Genomic DNA, 21503 nt, shown 5'->3' with positions numbered 1-21503 from the left:
TTCCTAGGAAATTTTTTATCGGAAAATATAGATGCTTATTATTATAAATTTGATAATCAGCCATTATGACCAGTTACTTAAACAAATTTAAAAAATTCACAAGTTTTGAAGGATAAGTTCTATTATTGTATTTATAGCCAATTATTGCGTCAATATATCCATAAATAATAAACTATTTACAGCACGTAGTTCAACTTCAAATCATCTACTAAAAAGAATATATAGCCGTTAAATTTAACTCATGGGTTATTTTATGCAAAAGGCAAAGCTGTGCTTACGATAAATTTGATTTAGTGTACGGTAAAAATGCTGAAAAAGGTAATCTTCTTATTCCAGGGCTACGAAAGTATGAAGCAGGGAGAGTTACGTCGTGCTTTGATGGTCGCCACTTTGCTTTGCCTGTTTCTTTTCATCTACTTATATTGGCAACAATCCTCTAAGCCACTCAACACCCTTGTTCTTACTTATAAGCACGTCTACAGTTCAAATAGGTAAGTACCATTTAAGTTTTAAAAACTTCCGTTTGAAGTTGATAAAAAATCGCCAGCATTAAGTTATTAAGGCTCTATCCATGACTGGTCAATTATAATATGTATGCCTTAGTATGTATTTTTTGCAGTTAATCGTTGAAAATTTTTCTGAGAAGTCTCTGAAAATCCTACAATTCTTCCTAGCAATCCTGGCTCATGCAGACCACGGTTTACGTTTTGAAATTTTTGAACAAGTTTTAGTAAGTTTTTTATATTATGAAAAGCTCGTGGAGGAGGGACTCTTTAAACGGCATGAAATCCAAGGAAGGTCTCGTCAATTCAATCCAACTTATAAAAGTTTCCTAAATTGTCCTGAATCCTGGTAAATTCTGGCAAAGTTCTGAAGTTTCGAATGTTTCAAAGAAAATTTACAAAAATCTTACATTTCTTAGTAGAAATTCTGAGTAATTTAGGACAAATTGGGCATTTGAGAAAATCCTTAAAAAATTTAAATAAATCTTTCAGTTTTATGAAATCAGGATTTATAGAAAACTTTTTCAGACTGTGGGAAAATTAGATGAGTTTTTACATGACATGTTTGTTTCGATTAATAGCGAAAGACCTTTATAATTATCACATATTCCGGAGCCCTCATAAAGTTCTTCCTAATTAATATCTGATTTGAAAATTATATGAAAATGAAAATTTGGAAATGAAGGTCGTTAAACTTTTACAAAATTCTCAAAAGGTTATAGAAAATGCGGCAAAGACGTGATATTTTAGTCGATTTCAGACAAATAGATAAATTTTGAAATTTTGGAAGTCAAAAAGGGGATTTAAAATGTGCAACAGTTTTTGGAAATTCTGAAAATCCCAAGAAATATTCAATGTTTTCCTATGTTCTGAAGAAGTTCTGCAATACACCTAGATAATTATCTTATGTATAGGAATTCTTGGAAACTCATCGGAGAACAATAATAATTGTTTTTTTTTATTTCAAAATTTAAAACAATATCTGGCCTATATTTAAACATTTAGAAATTCTAAAAACAAATAGAACATTTTCAAGGTCCCATACGAAGAATGAAATTTTGATACGAAGTAATTTGTATAATTTTTCTATGAGTCGTATGGTGATAGCCTTTCTCATGACGTCTTTATGACATTATTAAGAGATTATTAAACTGAACTCACTTTCATATAGGTAAATCATATCTTACCTTGAACAACTTTGTTATAATTATCGAGCGTAAAAAACTGGAAACAGTGATATTATCACCATGTTAGGAAAACACACAATTTTAGCACTAAATCCATAAATGCCACATTCACTTACTATTACTATCGTTGCCATGTTATATTTTCTCATTTTAAGCAACATGTAAAAATTTTCAAATATATACCTCCCCAATTTATTTAAAACGAAACCCTCATGATAACACAAAATATCTCCTCTTGAAGTTTATTTGCTATTTCTGTCGTATGGCATATTGGCATTCGGTTTAAACACGTAAGGCCATAAAGGCCATCTTATCCTAAAACAGCATTTCTACGCCTACATTATGGCCATAAATAAAAAAATTTTCTTTACATACCCCACGTAGTTCTAATATTGATATGTATATATTTGGGGAAATATCACCTTATTCTTTGATACAATTTTAAATTCAATTATTGATTATATGCATATAATTAATGCTATCTAATGCGTGTAATTAATCATAGCTTTCAAATCTATTTTGAACGACTTGAAATCGTAATAAGACGACTAAAACTCATTCTACTGAAGTTCTGTGAAATGAAGAGAGTTAATTAGGGCATTCTTAAGATGTCTCATTTGTAGGCGAAGTAGAAACATGGGCTTTTCACAAGGAAATTTTCAGGAACTCGTTTACACATCATAGAGCCAGAAATGCGGATATATAAAGATGTGGGTGTAGGGAAATAACTATTTCATGTAATCAATAGATAACTCGTGTCCTAGATCGGTCTGAAAGACTTATAATAAATACCATTGGCTGGTTTTTTAATTCTAAATATTATGAGAATTTATGGCGCTTTTTAAAATACAATATATAAAAATGTATTTAAAAAATAAAAGAATAAATAAAGAAATAAAAATTATCAGACTGTAAACACAAACTCAAAAAGAAATAAAATTCCTATCAAAGAAACAAGCGTTTTCATTGTCTAGATACTGCTGAACTGAGTTTATATTACATTTTTCAGGAAATTTATAGCTTTTTTTCTCAAAAACTAACCGAAAAATTTTAAATCGCATTATACCATTGAATGTAGCTTTGAAAAACCTTGAATTTGAGACGTTATGTGAACCCTCGTGCCATTTAAAATTTTTGAGAGGATTGCTGTGACGCGCATAACGATGAAGTTTGGAGGTTTAATTTTTATGTGAAAATTCGTCCTCCTCAAAAACAGTTTTGACGTATTTCGGAAATTTTCTCAAAAATCCTTTATTTTTCAATATTGTGGCGGGGGGATAAAATTTTCGTTGGATTACCCTATATGAAAATAAATTGTAAAATTATGGTGAGTTTCTAACATTTAGAACAATGAACTTTGGAGTAAACCTTCTTCCTGATCTAAAAATTCCCCAACAAGCACTGTGGCTCCTCCACCACATTAACCCCACAAGAGATTCTGCCCTACAATCTTTGTCCGCAAAACAACAAATTTCAGTGCCAAAAACGCATCCATCCAGCGTTAAAAGGTTACAGCGTGTAACGAAATTAAGTGCTGGAATAAGTCCTTTCAGACATAAGGCAATAACTCGGGAATTTTAATGCTATTTGCCGTTTGGATTTTTAAAATTCATGCCCCAGATCAGTCTCTTAGTTACGACAAAACTCTAAACCTCGTGCCTGCTTGTTTGATGTAATTCGCAATTCAACGGGATTTTCCTTCTTTATCCATTCAGCAAATCATGCGAACTGATAAATGAGTGAACTCTAGAAATTTAATAATATTTTACAAAAATTACTACCTCGATCTCTCTCGCATTTCTCATAATAACACTTATTTTATTCCCTACAGTTGCCTGTTAACATAATATTATCCATCAAAACATAATGTACTGACATTTTCGCCTTCTAACGATTCGGTCTAATGAAATTATGTGACCTTTCTGAGTGGCAGCACTCCAAAACTTCAAGTTTTTCGCGACATTTCTAAATCGCTATTAGAAATCCCAATCTTGGCCTAGCAAGAACGGAAATTACTGTAAAAGTCAATTACATTTCAAGGAAGATTTGCGCGTAGTTCATACAGAATTAAATTCGGTAATTTCAAATTCAATCGGTCTAGTTTTTGTGCATCTTCTTCAGGACTTCCCGCCTTATGTATTTTATATTTTAATCACTTGAGTATACAACACAATTTGCAAATTATCCTGAACGTCCAACTTATCAATAATAGACTATTCAGCCTTAACAGCCGTTTATTAACAATTCTATCCGCAATTTGCATTATGTCCGGTAAAACTTTTGCGGACATCCATCCATTTGCTACAATAGCAACGTGCCCTTAACACGACTGAATAATGAATAATAACTGAGCTTTGGAAACCAGATCGCTATCTAAGATAGATTAATTCAAATTTATTAGTCGGGACATCTGTACGAGATTGATAAAGGGTCGATATGTGATGGGAGATTTATACGTGTATGAGCCTGTGTTGCTGGCATAAACATCTGCGATACTGAAGATTCATGGAAAGTTTGTTTCAGGAAATCAAGGTCACCGCAGTGGACATGGCAATGTGTAAATCAGAGATGCGAACGTCATCATGTGACAGAAAATATAAAACTCATGTCCCTAAGTACTTGCAGCATGCTGTGTGGTTCCACCCAGCTATGGCCTCAGCCTACTGGCCCTGTAACACTGGGTGAGTCGAATTTTGCTAAAGAAGTTCATAAGGGAAACTAAGCATTTTGTCTACATCTCTTCATATCATGTGTTAAAAGTAATATAATGATTACGTGAAGCATTGTACGTAATTATGATAGTCAAGGATATACTACTGTACACCGTGTCCCAAAGACGTTGGTGCAAATGACTTTTGAGTGCTAGAGGATAGAAAAATAAAGCGATTCGGCTAAACTTGTCTTATACAAAAGTTTTCATTCTAGAGCGCATTTTTTAAATTCTGAAATTGCTCCTACTTGCTATAACATACATTTTTTATGAGCGTCAATAACTTCAATACTTTTACGAGCTCTGAGACTTCGATCCCTTCAAAAGGTGTTTTGCAAAAAAACTTGTGCCTCTAACTGTTTTCGAGATATTTTCATTTCGGTTTAAGGGCACTGCGATAAATTACAATTATTTTCCCATTTGACCGACTTCGAAGCTCTGTTGCTTTCGGAAATTCCTTCCCAATTAAAAAAAAAAGTTTCCCTACATAGTGAGATTTTTATCCCAATTTTTATTTTTTTTCCTTTACTTTCAGGTAGTAAAACTCTATCATTTACCACCCAACACCTTCAATTCGAAGCCATAGCCTCAGATCCAGTAAAAGACCTTCTTCTAGAAGCTGTGGCATCTTTCAACGACAGTGTTTTTAGTTTAGTACGTGATAAGGACTACTTAAAAGAAAAGACTGATCTCAATAAGTTTGTAGTGCGTGTATCTGTTGTGCGCAGTGACATTGTGCGTTTGAAACTGAACACTGACGAAAGTTATAATATTGTGCTTAAATCTAGAGGTACTGAGCTGTTAGCCAATGTTACTGCCAAGACGTTTTTTGGTGCCAGACACGGATTGGAAACTTTATCTCAATTGATTTGGTAATTTTTTTTTTAATTTGTAAGAACATCTAAGAAAACCTGTATTGCCCAAATTATGTTTTTAAGGTCAAATTATCAATCATCTATTAACTTTAACATCAAGCTAGTTGCCGTAAAACCAAAGAAACTTACCAATATTCCATTTACAACATCCCAAATGAAACATCAGTTAACATTAAAATTTTGGCTTTAGATAAATTCATATCATAGAAAATAATAATAACACAAAATTTTAATATTGTTTTAAGCTATAAAAAAAATTGAAAAGAAAATTTTTGGGCATAAGACACTTTATAAACCTTTTTAAGATATTTAAAGCATAAGTATATCTCTCATGCTGGGCATAATCACAACCAGAATTAAATCCAAATCCTGATTATCCTGGTAATTTTTCTGGATATGACAAAACAGTTCATATCAACATATGGGTGCAGAAATACTTAGTTTTCAAGCTGCAAAGTGTTAAACTTTGAAAATATCGAATGAACGAAATGAATCCTTCCTCAGAGTTCATAAAGTCATCACTGATAATTCATCATAATTTTTATTAATGATTCAAAAAATATTGCAGGAGTAAAATACAGTATGAGCGAAAGAATAGCATCACGTTAATATTCACAACAATTTATTGAGGCGTCTGATTGTGTAAACCCTAAGGGTTCACATCCATTCAAATTTTTTTAATTATCTCAAAAACTGTAAGAGCTGTGGGAAAAAAATATCAAAATATTTGAAACTTTTAATACTTCGTAACTTAAAAACTAAGCAATTACGAATTCGTGTACATATAAACTTTTTTCTCAGTTCCGTTACGCTCTTCTTTACTCAAACTCTAAATCACCATCTACATATAAAGGATGTTAACTAATTATCACAATGTCACGCAAGATCTTGAGAGTAATGCGACTTTTGCCGCACACTGTACGAAATTTTTGCATTATAACGAACTAAATAATGATTCTGTAAAATTGCTCACAATACTTAATTAACTTATTATAATGCAATTTTTGGTAAGAATATACATATTTGCCAACTTCCATGTCTTTTCTAGGTGGGATGAGTATGAAGGTAGTACAGGAACACTGAAAGTACTTAAAGGAGCTACAATACAAGATGCTCCAGCCTTTTCCTATAGGGGCCTTATGGTAGACACTGCTAGGAATTTTATGTCAATCGAGAGCTTGAAACGAGTCTTGGTGAGTCAACAAATTTTAGAGTGTTTTGGTTCCACAATAAATCGAAAATAATCGACAATGAAGTGTTGAGAAGAATCCCATCATTTTTACGCACAAAGCAAATAAATTCGTAAAACCATCGAATTTGAGACACCCTGTACATTTAATTCAACACCGCTACCATATTACTGTACCACGCAATTAAATCCGAGTATTATGCTATAAAGGTGTTGTTTTTAATGCTTCTATTGATAAGAAAATGAGTATTTTCTGCAATCCCCGTAGGAGTGACAACTTTCCAGGCTCGGGTTCAGGCGCCCGAGAATGGAAATTACCGAAGGAACATCGAAAAGTTTCTTTGTCTTGCAATGTAAAGTTCTTGCTGTTCCCAAAAATTCGCATTCATAAAAAGCTCGCTCAGTGCGATGGTCAATTTTACTAAACTGGTCCGAATTGATGATCAACTTCGTTATTCCCAAAAACTTCGAAATTGTGTTTGAGCCTCGGTGTCTGGAGAATATTCATGGAATTATAATTTATACCGCATGTTTAGTCAACTGCACCCAAACCATTTAAATGAATGCAAATGGCCCATCTACTGGTCTGTTGGTGTCTCCGGGAAGCCAGTTGAGGTTTATTAAGCGTGGATCGCAATTTTTCTTTTTAAAAAGTTTGAGTTTAAAAGTCGCTACAAATGATGTGAATTATTTTACTCTTAAGAAAAATAGAAAATAGAAAAAAATTAGGAAAACGTGTGAAAAAGTAAACAGATTAATTTCATTCAAGCTAAAGTTCAACGAGTCAACGGGAAAAACTTCTATCCTCAAGTATTACCAATTTATTAAACTATTTCCCAATTAAGGAACAAACAATGTAATTTACATTCCGGGTCTTAGACATTAGTTTTAGACTTAATTTGGTGAAAACACATTCATTACAATAGACAATTTGAATTGATTGTCTCAGATGTGGAACAAACCCATTAAACCTATTTTCTCGTTTGGTAGGTAAACTTCCTCGCTTTTAGTTTGGAAAATAAATGTGTGACCTAATTTATGCTCGAACATTTGATATGCCTTATCGAATGGAGATTGATTGGTTGAAATAATGGATCAGAGGTACATTTTGTTCCAGGTGGGCATGGCATCAAGCAAACTGAACGTCTTTCACTGGCATATAAGTGATTCGCAGAGTTTTCCCTTAATACTGCCAAACTTACCTCAATTAGCCAAGACTGGTTCTTATAGCACTCAGGAAACTTACTCTCCGGAGGAGGTCAAAGCTTTAGTGGAATTTGCTAGAGTTAGAGGAATTAGGACTCTTTTAGAAGTCGATGTGCCTGCTCATGCGGGCAACGGATGGACTTGGGGGCCGCTAGAAGGTAAAATATAACTTTAACCGAAAAAAAGATATTTTATGTCCAAAAGATTATCGTTTGCATTTCAGCCAATTTTATTTGATAAATATTGCAATGACAGCAATGGATATTCCCCCTCATTTTGTTTTGCACAGCTCTTCCATCTTTTCTGAAACGTGTAGCGAAAATGCATGACCTATTTCAGCTGGAATCGAAATATTCATATTTTATGTATTCGCCCAATTTTTTTCATATATCTCATTTAGGCACTAAGCAAAACCCTTCCTGTTTCCTAAAAATAAATAACCTAATTCTTGTATTTTCTTTTCAGGTCTGGGAGAGCTGGCTGTATGCATAAACGAAAGACCATGGAGTTTGTATTGCGGAGAGCCGCCATGTGGTCAGCTCAATCCAGAAAATCCCCATGTGTACGATGTTTTGGAGAAAATATACAAGTAAGAATTATATTCAACACCACTTTAGCGCGATAAAATATCTTGAGATGTTTCCTGAAGATTTTCAATCGTCCTCGGCGTCGGTAGGTAAACAAATTGGGGGAAAGATCATTATATTTCATATTATGTTACAGATACAAAGGTTTTTCTTCATTTTAATGACTCACGGAGTCATGATTTAAAGCAAAAGGTTGCAATGGCTTTACGATAAAATATCGAAAAGTTGAGGAACTGTAATCGAGAAGTAACATTGCTTAAGAAGGTACTTAATTTAATGGTCTAAAATTTCCCGTATTATCAATCTCCCAGTATTCAATTTTCTTCACGTTTTTTCACATTTAGGTGAATGACAACACAAGACGAATAACGCTTGGAGTAATGAATCATACTTTAAGTGACATCTTGGTAATATCTCCTTTGAAAAATATGCAAATTAATGGGTTACATGCAAAATGCATTACCTCATGATTATTATTTTTAATTCCAACATTACTGGGTCCACAATAGCTTCGATGAGACTAGTTTCTTAGTTGCTAATGTCCTATAATAATGAAGCCGATGTGAGAAACTATCACTTGTGACAACGCGAATCTGCTATTCCATGTATAAACTAATCCACATGCTTCCCAAAATAAAACCAAAAAGTTTATTTTAGAAAATTATACATCTTGCACCTTGGATGGTTTCTTGTTGGTTGATGATTGATTGAAAGAAACGGGAGGCATGAAAATTGCCCTTGCCGCGTATCGCCCAGTATATATTGCCTAATTCTGGAACTCAACCACGAGGTTCTTCCTAATCACGAAAGATGCAAGGTTGGTTAAATCGGAGCAAAGTTGCGCAATTTGAAGTTCAAACATATGCGATTTCGAAATTTAAAAAATTCCGATGATTTTTAGAAGTATTTGAAAAAAAGCGAAATTTAGAAAAATATTTTTATGTTTTCCTCAGCTTATTTGACGTAGTAATTCAAAATTATTAACACTTCATCATTGCAACTTTTCCTTTTCTATAATTTGGCAATATTGTATTTGAAATCCTACGTTTCGACTATCGGCAACCATCCTCAACTTTGTTTTTCTTATGGACGCCATCTTGAATTTTGACATTGTTGAATTCAGATTTTTTTTTAATAACACTGATAGATTACATGTTAAGAGTCACAGTTTATAAATATTTTATTTTTATGTTAGCTGCTGACATCGCGTATCACGTCGATGCTTTTAATTTGGTTTCAAAAGCATCCAGAACATGTGTTTAAACTGAATAAGGACAAAATTGATGCGAGCTATGAATTCAATATGTCGTTCTCAAAACTCCACATTTTTGTGGAATAAAATAATTACATTGCAATTTAAATGCAGTTTGAAACATGGATCAATACAATTATCAAGAAGAAACGGCTTTTGGTTTGCTTAAAATGGAACAAAAACCACAGGTGAAAAGGAGACTTGAGTCTTTTCTCCATGAATAAGTAAGTTGTGTCACCTCAAAAGGAAATTAATTAATGAATAGAAAATATATACGAGTACATTTGAATGCAAAATTACACCCAAAAGAGACAACAACTGAAAAGCAAAAAATGAAAAATAAGTACAACTAAGTCTACTTAAAATTAAGAAATAACACCAGAAAGAGAAAAAGGCAAAGTAGAAAATTAACGTGATCAAAATCGAAGAAATAAGATTTAACTGGAAAAATAACGCACGAAACGAAAAAATTTACATGTTGAAAAGACAATAAAACTGAATTTGAAGAACTCTCAAAATCTAAATAATTGCCAAAACAAAACACAAAAGCTGTTCAATTATAATAGCATTCCAAAGATTTTTATAAAATTTACTCACGTACCTAGTTACAGGGTGTATTTAAAGTGACGCTAAAGCTCTTTATCCTAGTTGAATATCCTTCTGTAAGCTCTACATAAATAAGTGACAAAAGCTAGTTCGACTATTTTTTTAATATTTAGATGTCTAAAATTGAAAATTCAGCTTCTTTATTCCACCTCGTTTTTTCCAGACAGTGCAATTTTCCATAAATGGGTAAGTCCCTTATATTGTTCTAAATAATCAAATGGCATGTTAACGTTATAATAGGGCATAAATAAATTTATTCAAATTCCTAGGTTTTATAAATATATACATTAATAAAATCAACTTAGCAATAACGTTATATAGCAGCAGAGTAAAAAAAATATTAAAAACCAACAGATCTTATATTAATCAATTTTGTTAGGATTAGAATCTGGATCCAACAGCATACTGAAGGGCTTGGTCGCTATTTTAAAAACACCCTGTGTACGTTATGCCTATCTGAACAATCAACTTCAGCGACGAAATTCTAATGCTTTTATATAATGCTTCAAATATATGAGGAAAAAAGTATGAGAAAAAAGGTCGAAACCTAAAATTTGCGCTTTAACTACTAACATCGTTTGTATTTATCGCTTCAAAACCAAATCAAATGCAGTCTCGCATTAATATTCCCCAGAGGAGAATTGAAAGGCGAAAGATAAAATTGTTTCCATTCCAGTCAGACTTTTAATTTCTCCTACTTAATTGTTATTCCAAAATGTCTCTCAAGTCTTATCCAATCTTTCCTTTTTGCTAAGCTAAATAACTGCAGATATGCAAGTTTTTTCTAATTCTTCCACATTATCAGCACGCCATCTCCAGCTGATTCTTTTCATGCAAATTAAAGGATCTTAAAAGATAACAAATCTCCGGAATTCAACCAAAACAGCGTGCCTTTATCCACGAATTTTGATATTTCACTAACGCTTTCTTTCATCCTTTTCCAGGGATTTAATAGAACTTAGTGGCGAAACGGAAATCTTCCACCTAGGAGGAGACGAAGTGAACCTGGAATGTTGGGCCCAACACCTGCAAAAGGGTAACACCCCTAACAACTACACAGATTTGCATGATCTCTGGGGAGAATTCACTACCAAGGCATTACTTCGATTACAACAAGCTAATGGGGGAGAAAAAATGCCTCATGTTATCGTGTGGTCTAGCAAACTTAGCAAACGACCCTACATAACTAAGTATCTCGATAGGGTAAGTAGATTCGAAGAGTTCTTACATATACTGTAATATGTACGCTTTGTCAGTTTTATGACCTCTTTTTGCCTGCTTAATGAAAGGGTTTCCTTTGTATACTTACCTTTCTATTAGCCGCATTCTTAGGACTATAAATATCATTTAAAGAGACTTACAATTGGAAACCTAATTTAAAGACCATAAATTAAAATTAGTCCACGGCACTGGCCTAGACAGTTAGCGAGGATTATAATTAAGAAATGTTGTTCCTAACAAATTGGGAAATTTTAAATTTAGCAGATGCGTAAGTGTTATGCAACCGAGGTATTTAAGGTTGTAACACACCAAGATCTCTCCCTCATACAATTTTGGTCCCAACAATAAATCGCATATTTTAATATTATCAAATATTCACAAACAGTAGGGCAGAAATGAGGTGGAATCAACAGTAAATGCGAATCTTAAAAAGGTTCCTAAATCGAACAGGAAATTTTCAACGTTTTATTCAAATTTACAAATTTAGACTCACCGTTTTGCAATATAAAAAGCTAATTTTGTTGAATTTAGATGTAGATCGTCAGGGAGAGGAATCACAAGGAAATTGAATATATGATTACGCCGTTCTGTTTGTATTCCGTGTGAAATGATCCATAGTGCAGCGACGCTTTCGGAAAAGTTCTTCAAGAAAGTTCAACTAAGAAGAACTATACATTTTCTCGAAACGTTTATAATGAAAGTTGCCAGGAGAAAGTTGAAGGTTCGGAAGAAGAAGATGGAACGATGAGTGAGAAACTATAAATGTACAACATGATCAAGGCATTGAGTCACTTAAAAAGAGAATAATGAGTTATTTAACCTGGACACTGTCCTAGAGTGGGATTGAGAAAAAGAAACTGAAAATGAGATCCAATCATCAGAGGTAGCCAGGTCCAGTAAACATTGGTAAAGAAAATCTAGAAGTTGTCAAGAATGAATAACGAAATGTACGGTAACGGAGAGTGGAATGGAAAAAACGTATCAAACACTTTGTTATAATTTACCAAGAAAGTAGATGTTTCCATCACATTAATTCATGGAAATGTGCCACATGTTCCTGCCATATACATCGCTTCATCTCTTTACCTGATTTGAATGAAGAATATACAAGGGTGTCTCTAAAAGATCTGTACAAAATTCTACCACAAATTTCTGAGGCGAAAACGTGACGACTTAGCCCAATTACCTTGATTCAAAAGTGGACGATTTTCAAAATACACAACGTCAAAGTGAAGATTTAAAATAAAAGGGAAAAATTAATTACTTAGTTTGTAATGCTAACCTGAACTAGCCTGAACAAAATGTCGCATCCCGGGGGTTTTTAGGCGTGAGATATCAGAATTCGTTTACATTTTCGATGCACATTCTAGAGGGCGCTGTCTGCGCTAGGTGAATTCTCTTTAAAGGGCCATAACATTTTTATCACCCGATATAAAATGTATTTATTACTAAATTTATGTTTTTCTATATGTTTTATAAAAAAATGGTAACTTGGTATTAATCCTCATACTCATTCTTTCTTAAGATATTTCAAGTTTAAAGTTCGCTGCATGCCTTGGAAAATAACTTTAAAGTACATATTTATCGTACAGTACAACAAAAGAGATAATAAAAAATTGGAATAGCCAAATAAAAACAGGAAAACTTAAAATAATTATAAGAATTGAAAATTAATTGAATGTTTTAAATTTTTTCGCTTCAACTGTGCGAATAAATATGTACTTTAAAGTTATTTTTTAAGACATGCAGCGAACTTTAAACTTAAAATATCTCGAGAAGGAATGCCCGTAGGAACTGGTACCAACATACTTTTTTTTCATGTAACATATAGAAAAATACAAATTTAATCATAAATAAATTTTATATCGGGGAATAAAAAAGTTATGGCCCTTTAAAAAGAATTCACCTAGCGCAGACAACTCCCTCTAGAATGTGCATCGAAAATATAAACGGATTCTGATATCTCACCCCTAAAAACCCCCGGGATGCGACATTTTGTTCAAATAATAACGTTACAAACGAAGTAATTAATTTTTTTCCTTTTTTTAATCTTCACTTTGACGTCCTGTATTTGGAAAACCGTCCACTTTTGTATTAAAATAAATTGGATTAAATCGTTACGTTTTCGCCTCAGAAATCTGTGGTACAATTTTGTACAGGCCTTTTAGATTCACCTTGTATGTCACGAATTGGCACAGAATTCGCAGATTCGGATCCTCATAAAGACTTTCAAGGACTGACGAATATTTTTTTAAATAAACCAAATTATTAAAACTATTGAAGAAAGAAAACTGAGAATACAAAGTGAGTTAGAATCGGGTAATTACCGTCAAGGTACTTACGAATATGGTCAGTGCTGAAATAGAAATGGTTAATGATGATGAAATAACCGTTCTTCAGTCTTAGATAATACTTCAACATGTTAACTTGAACATTTCATTATTTCATGATTAATATTGGATTCTTATCAAGAAAAAGCTAAAAGAATACGTTCATCTATGTAAAATCAAAGGGAAGAACACATTGACCTTCTGAAGAGCCCCTCACCTTCCGATGGAAAGATTCTGCTACTTTTGAGATCTCGTACATCCTTCTATTCCTTAGTCTTTTCTATAGAAATCAAAGTGAAACATAAAAGTAGGTGGAAGAACATTTATCCTAAGTAACCTTAGAAACTATGAAACGGCATATTCTGAACTTCAAATTGCATATCATTGCCCCAATGTAAAAGACTTACTTACATATTTTATGTTTGTCTCAAAAGTGAAGCCCAGAAACGGACACACTGTATAATCCAATAATCCAAGACAACTGCCAATACTGAAAGATATCTTGTCGTACCTCTAGATAGTGTTAAGTTCCAGCTGTTATGTTAAATGCAAAATGTGCCCCATATTACTTGACCTAAAAAGTTAATTTCTGATTTAAGATATTATTTGCGATTCTTTGCAAATTTTTCTGCAAACCACTATCCTAATATGTTAAAATTCATAAAAGATATTTTGTTCTAGAGCCAAGTAACAGTCCAGAGTTGGGGTGCCAGCCAATGGACCGACACTCCTGACCTCATATCCGATGGCTACAAAGTATTAATCTCCCATGTGGATGCCTGGTACCTGGACTGTGGATTTGGAAGGTGGAGAGAAACTGGAGAAGCAGCCTGTGATCCTTATAGGCCTTGGCAAACCGTATACAATCACAGACCGTGGCAGCAATTTCGACTCAACAAAAAGCAAATATTAGGTAAGAATAAACACTTAGTTTATGACACCTTATACGCAAAAAAATTGAGCCAACAGGAAAGTGTACAGGGTGGTCCACGTAAGATAATCCACTACCTTATCTCAAAAACCGTAAAGATTTTTAGCACATTTTTTAGCAGACTTTGAGTTAATTCAATTTAAAGTAAAAATATAAGAAAAAAATAGTTTTTTTCAAATTCTTAATAAATTCACATAGTATTAATTGCATCGTTTGAAAACTTATCGAGTTAAAAACAAGAAGGTCGTTCTGCGAAAAAAATATTCAAACTTTCAACATTTTAAGTGCTTCAAACTTTATTTTTTTTAATGTTACCTCTATTTGCGTGCAAATGGTATATATTTCCTCTAGTTTCCTTGTCGACCTTAATACTGCATCGCTTTGATTTATAAATATTATTGATTGTCATATTCTATTTTTAAGTCCTCGACATTATTAATTTGTTGTTGATAAGTCAGTTCTTTCAGATGTCTCTAAAAGTAATAGTTTAGCAGTGTCAAATCGGAATTTCTCGGAGGCCATTCAATATCTTCCAATAACTACACGAAAATTTGCATTAATTTTTTGGTTGCTTGGATACCTCCAAAGCCTATTACATTTTAGATTGATCCATTTCCTAATTAGATACAAATAATGCTAAAAGTATTATTTGTATCTAATTAGTACCATGTAAGATTTCTTCATTTTTAAGCTCATTTTTTTCCGATTTTTACTTTAAATTGAATTAATTCAAAAACTGCTAAACATTTTTCATACTATGTAATAACAAAAATACTTATAGTTACAAGCAGAATTAGCATCCATAATAAAATACAGGGTATTCAATTAAAAAAATATATATATTTTTGTCAGGCCGTAGTTTTCTGCATCTTTCTGTAACTTAAAAAATATAAAAAAATGAAAATTCATGAACAAGTAAATAACTTTCATATTAAACTTTTTTTTAAAACCTTACGGTTTTTGAGATACGGTGGTGAACCATCTTACATGGATAACCCTGTTGAGGATAAACCATTACACAATACTTCACAGTTTTTGGGTCATTAGCTTGTAACAAACTATAATATAAAGCTTTGGTACTTAACACTTCGCTCTGCTTCGCATAGTTGTCGTCACCGGCAACACATCTCTAAACGTGCATAAATTTGTATCAAACATTGAGAACATCTGATATTTGAAATCAATTAAACATGCGAACTTCATTGAAATACAAACAATCATTAGAAATACAAAGCGACGTCATTAGGCATTTTTTTAGCAATTTTTTGCGCAACTAGGGCCAATCCTTTTATTAACAAACATTAACACCTCTTGTTTCCTTATCCCATATAAATCCGTTAAAAAAAAAGTAAATAAAACTCTGTAAATGGGAAAATACCCTGAGAATGGATTTAGGAATAATCATTATTGAAGGTATTTAGTCTCCCGTGTATTTGTGGGTTAATAGACTTCTCATGCCATGTAGAGTTTCCCGGAAACTCTGGATGGATGTGAAAAACATGTCCCCACGTAATGTCAAGCCGATGTTTGATAATTGTTAAGGACTTTAGGTTATTGTTTCTTGGTGTAGTTTGTTTAGTTAATTTATTTGTACCTTCATCCCTTAAGTTACGCCCATGTGTATCGATACTTATTTGGAGGATTCCATCTGGGCGCCAGACCTTCGTACCCATCAGGCCATATTGAAGGGCTCTTTATGGCTGGGAAATACGCTACTCGTCAAAGGAAGCTTTCTAAATTGGACCATTGCTGCGATCCGCAGTTCGGCGGATCTGCAATACTTCAATGAAAGCGACTTGTATAGGTATTTGCCAGATGGCGGTGATTCATGACCTTAGGCGCGACCATTGCCCTTAAGGGCTTCTGGTATTGGCGCGCCCCTGGTTGGATTTCCTCAGGTTTAGTACTTAAGGGATGATCGCAGTAATTTCGCTCCCTTTGACTAGTGCTCGCTCTAGACATGTGATCGTAAACGTAGTTCGTAATCTTCCCAACTAAGCAAACTCCCACTTCATACTTAGACCAATACTTTATCATTATTTATATAAGTGAAAATTAATACAGTCCACTTTCGTAAACCAAATTGTTGTTTTCGTGGTTTCGTTTATCGAAGGAACCTCAACAATAATAGTTATTTTAACGTGAAAAAGAAGATTGATCTTTTATGATAGCGTATAAGTTATAATAAGTTAGCAAATATTAATTAAAGGTAAATAAAAAGAAATGTGCCAACTCCATCTAAAGTTACAACTGCGAAAGCAATCCGCCACTACATCCATAAATTTTGAATCCGAAATTGGAAAATTCCCTATTTAACTATTGATGAGTGTTACCTACCCTTAAATAAGGGAAATTATAAATAATTCATTCCACCGACGTAGATACAGGACCAATACGTCATAGTATATTTACCCTCGATTAATATTAGAGAAGAGATATTGGATTCATTTAAAACGTCATAATAGAGGGTGAGTAGACCGCATGCCTTCTGGTATTGTAGTTTGAGGTTTGAGCTTATAGATTGCTTTCGGCATTGATTGACGCGATATAATATAGTCAATTATTATATTATTATCTGTAACAGAATTATACTTGAACACCTAAAAATATTATTTTATTTCTTCAGTTGTCGAGTTTAATCTTTCCATTTTTCATTAAGCTTTAATATTTCGTTACTGGAATTAATTAATATTGCTTTTGAAAAGTCCTTAGTTTTCATTTTATTGGGCTAAAGTCGGCGGTAAAAGAATTGAAGAACCATGAATTTAACAAAAACATTACATATAAGCCGATCATAGGAATGAAATAAGGTAAAATTCGTTATACTAGAAGGGTTAAAAACCGACTAAATTACATTAAAAAAAAACTAACAAAGCGGAGCATTCTTGTAAAGAGAAAGCTCATCAAAAGAAAATTTGTTTCTTGATTGTGATAAAAACCTTACTTATACAGGGTGTTTGGAAAAATTGGTACAAAATTTAAGGAGGTGAATATAGAGCCAAAAATAGTAAAAAAGTTCCTATTGGTCCGACGGAGCATCCTTACTGAGATACGGTCCTCCTAACGAGTTCTATCATTTGAATGTTTATTGAAATAACTTTTTCTCTGATTAAGATAATAGAATAAAAATTTTAGATAATAATCATGCCATGAGGGTCTTGAACTATCATAAGTTTCATCAAAATCGATTATAAATATGGGTAGTTTTCTAACTACTCCTGACAGAAATTTTCGATTTTTTTTTACTCCTTTGAATTATAAAGCAAATAATATTATTTTTCAATGAATTAGATTTTTATGAAGAAGAAATGTCTCTATTTTTTCTTCGAATTCCGCGTGGTTTAGTCAGAAATAATTATTTTTTGAACAATGTATGGCTCAGAACAGTAACATTTTTTAAACATTTTCAGATAGTAGGCATCTTTCGCGGTTTTTACTGTAGTGATTGTCACTTTCTTGTGCTATTATTTATAATAAATTCTTACGTTTCTTTAGTTCCTTAATTGTGATATTTCTGCTCGACTTTGCATTACATTCGATTTTTTTTCAATCACGAACCATCATGCTTTTGCTAAGCGTAAATATGAATATGAAATATCAAATATTTGTTAAAAATATGAAAGTGACAATCACTGCAATGAAACTGTCACCATAAAAGTTAAGTCACCAAAAGTTAAAAGTCACCATAAACCACTATTATGGCGACAGTTTCATTGCAGTAATTGTCACTTTCATATATTGGGTTGTTCGATAATTAATGTCGTATTTTTTATGTTTTTTCAACGTGAATATACTTATATTAATAATAAATATTAATCAATGATGTAGTGGCCATCTTGGTGGATGACCTTTTGCCATCTTTTGGCAAGTTGGAAAATTCCGCGTTCGAAAAAGTCTTGATTTTTAAAAGTAAAAAATTGATTTAAATCATTTTTAACAGCTTAATCAGAATCGAAATTTTTAACATTCAAATGATTTTGAAGAGAACGAAACAAAAAATAATCTGATGGCGCCAAGTCAGGGCTATATGGTGGATGAGGTATCATTTCCCAATTTAGTTCCAATAATTTTTGACGTGTTATTAAAGACGTATGGGGTCTAGCGTTATCATGATGGAATAATACCCCTTTGCGATTGGCGAGTTCAGGACGTTTTCTTTTGATTTCTTCGTTCAATTTCGATAGCTGACGACAGTAAACATTCGAATCAATAGTTTGGTTTTTCGGAAGCAGTTCAAAATAAAGAATACCCTTGTAGTCCCACCACACAGATAGCAAAATTTTCTTTTGATGAATATTGGCTTTGGACATGGATTGTGCAGGTTCATCTTGTTTGGTCCATGATCGTTTTCGGACTACGTTATCGTAGACAATCCATTTTTCATCACCCGTTATGATTCTTTTTAGAAGTGGGTCGTTTTGGTTACGATTCAGCAAAGAATCGCATATGTTAATGCGTTTGGTGAGGTGAATTTCCTTCAATTCATGAGGAACCCAAACATCCAATTTGCTAAAGTACCCAAACTTTTTTAAATGCAGAGAAACGGTTGAATTCGATATGTTCAACTTTTCTGCTATCTCTCGAGTTGTCATACGTCGATTAGCTTCGATTAAGGCCTTTATTTTATCGTTATCAATGGTGATTGGGCGTCCAGTGTGTGGTTCATCTTGGACATTAAAATTTCCGGAACGAAAGCGAGAAAATCAACGCTGGCACTGGCGTTCAGTAAGGCAGTTCTCACCATAAACTTCACACAATTTCTTCTGAGCTTGTACTGCATTTTTGCCCTTTCGAAAATAAAATAATAAAATGTGTCGATAATGCTCACTTTGATTGTCCATCTTCAACTTAAATTTTAAACAACTTCTTGTTTACTAATCACGTTCAATTTTTAATCGAAAAAAGTCTAAAACATAACCTTTAAAATGGCATATAATAATATAAGCAACGAGATCACTATTACTCGGTATGTATGAATTAAGCCATCTATGAGAATAAAACGACGTTAATTAACGAACAACCCAATATTTAGCAAATATTTAAGTTAAGAAAAACCCAGACAATGCTTTAAAATTTAGAAAACTTTAAACATCTTTTTAAACATTCACACATTTCCAGTTTGTAAAGACGGTCTAATACCTCAAATCAAATTTCCGTAATAAAATTATATAGAATTATACTTAAGTGCCTAAAAATATGATATTTTCTTTCAGCTCTCGAGTTTAATCTTTTCATCTTTCATTAGGCTTTAATATCACATTACTGGACTTAATTAAAATTGATTTTCATCATAAGGAAAAGCATTCAACACTAATTGAGTTTTATTAAATTAGACACCAGGAGTCAGTTAACCCCTCGGAATTTCTTTTTTTTGTTACTATTTATTAGCGATAATCAATAATAACTGTTTTATCAAGTGACTCTCAGGGCACTCATAACGTGAATTTCATACCCGACAATCTTTGAGAACATATAATGCAGTTAAGAATAAAAAATTAAATAGTGTCGTGATAAATGATTTGAAAAACATGTGTAGTTAATCATTTTAGGTAAAGCTTTAGCTTTAAGAGAATTATGAATATTCATAAAAGATCTGTCCAATTGGTGTAAAGGTGTTTGAATTAAAAATTGTTGATTTTATTGAACTCAAGAAGGTTTTTGTTTCGATGGAGTAAATTCGGTGGTCGATGAATCGGTGAGGCATGAATTGAACAAGAACACTGGAAATAAGCCGATCGCAGAAATGGATTAAAGGGAAATTCGTAATTTTTGAAAACATGGAAAATACCTCCTAGATTATACAAAAAGACTCTAACAAGGCGAGGTTTTTTGAAAACATGGAAATCGTCAAAAAAGGATTTTTTCTTGTGATAAAAATTTTACCTAAATGCTTTGCAATAGGACGATGACGTCGCAATCCATTTAGAGAAAAAATATTTCTTTCATTCTGATTAATGCAAATTAAAACAAATGTAAAGGATTTTAAAATGTTGACAGTGCCAAATACCTTTTTAAACATTCCCACATTTACAGTTTACAATTAAATAAATTATCCCTCATTTAATTTGAAATTTTCTAAATGTTTTTTTAAAGCACTTCGATAGTTTATATAAATTACAATTGCATTGCAGCGTTAATTTCAATGAACACGTAAATATGAAAGTGTTTTTGACACAGTATTTTTGATATTAGATTACGTTTGGTTTTCATTTTGTTGCTTTAAAATAAAATTTTGTCGATACTGATAACTGCGAAAGGTTTGTCGTGACACAGAAAGATACGTGCGGGGCAGCGGGGAGCAATAAAATCTATTGGCTCATACAGGGTGCTATAAAGTATTGGTCAGCGAATTCTGCGTCCATAAATATGAAAAAAAAATCCTATAAGCATAGATCCGGAAATGGTTCATTTCTGAAATACGTACAGGGTGTTAAAATCATAAAATTATTTTCAATCATTTTTTTCTTTACAACATCTACAGTTTATAGTAAAATATTTAGTTATAATTTGTGATAAGTACTACTTTCAAAGATGGTGACGTGACATCTTAATTAAAGTTAATAAATTCAGGGACAACCTCTAGAGCAGTAGTTGGGTTTTGGCCGGCCCTCCATTGGTTTCAGCTCCAACTGAGATCTCATATCGTGTACATCCTTAAAAGTATTGCACACCTCAAGTTTTATCTAAATATCTTATAAACTCTAAAAGCTCTAAAAAGAAGGTTGGAAACCATTTTCAATGTTAGTGAAATTAAGTTGCTGCTGACACGAGGATAGTCCCAGAAGTACCCGATCTAACACTGAAATAAAAAAAATTGGAAAATATTACATCATTTCTCAACACAATGTCCTTTGAGATTGATACACTTTTTCCAGCTATATTCTATGGCCTTTGTATCCTATTTAT

General features: G+C 32.8%; 2 protein-coding genes across 5 annotated transcripts in view; one reads left to right on the top strand and one right to left on the bottom strand.

The window, feature by feature from the left end:
• s-cup (stanley-cup) overlaps positions 1 to 21503 on the bottom strand; it is a 58720-nt gene that overhangs the window by 28457 nt on the left and 8760 nt on the right. The window lies entirely within an intron of this gene.
• Positions 1 to 21503, top strand: part of fdl (fused lobes) — a 91776-nt gene that overhangs the window by 68017 nt on the left and 2256 nt on the right. For all 4 annotated transcript variants that reach the window (XM_066403429.1, XM_066403432.1, XM_066403428.1 and 1 more), the window contains exons 2-9: positions 337 to 491; positions 4214 to 4371; positions 4936 to 5272; positions 6324 to 6468; positions 7582 to 7828; positions 8136 to 8259; positions 11060 to 11318; positions 14348 to 14579. In XM_066403429.1, the coding sequence (XP_066259526.1) occupies positions 349 to 491; positions 4214 to 4371; positions 4936 to 5272; positions 6324 to 6468; positions 7582 to 7828; positions 8136 to 8259; positions 11060 to 11318; positions 14348 to 14579 (1645 nt within the window). In that variant the 5' untranslated portion in view covers positions 337 to 348. The remainder of the gene's footprint in view (positions 1 to 336; positions 492 to 4213; positions 4372 to 4935; positions 5273 to 6323; positions 6469 to 7581; positions 7829 to 8135; positions 8260 to 11059; positions 11319 to 14347; positions 14580 to 21503) is intronic.

The sequence above is a fragment of the Euwallacea similis genome, chromosome 29 (genome assembly GCF_039881205.1).
Source record: "Euwallacea similis isolate ESF13 chromosome 29, ESF131.1, whole genome shotgun sequence".
Taxonomy (NCBI): domain Eukaryota; kingdom Metazoa; phylum Arthropoda; class Insecta; order Coleoptera; family Curculionidae; genus Euwallacea; species Euwallacea similis.
This window is presented reverse-complemented; position numbering and strand designations above follow the sequence as displayed.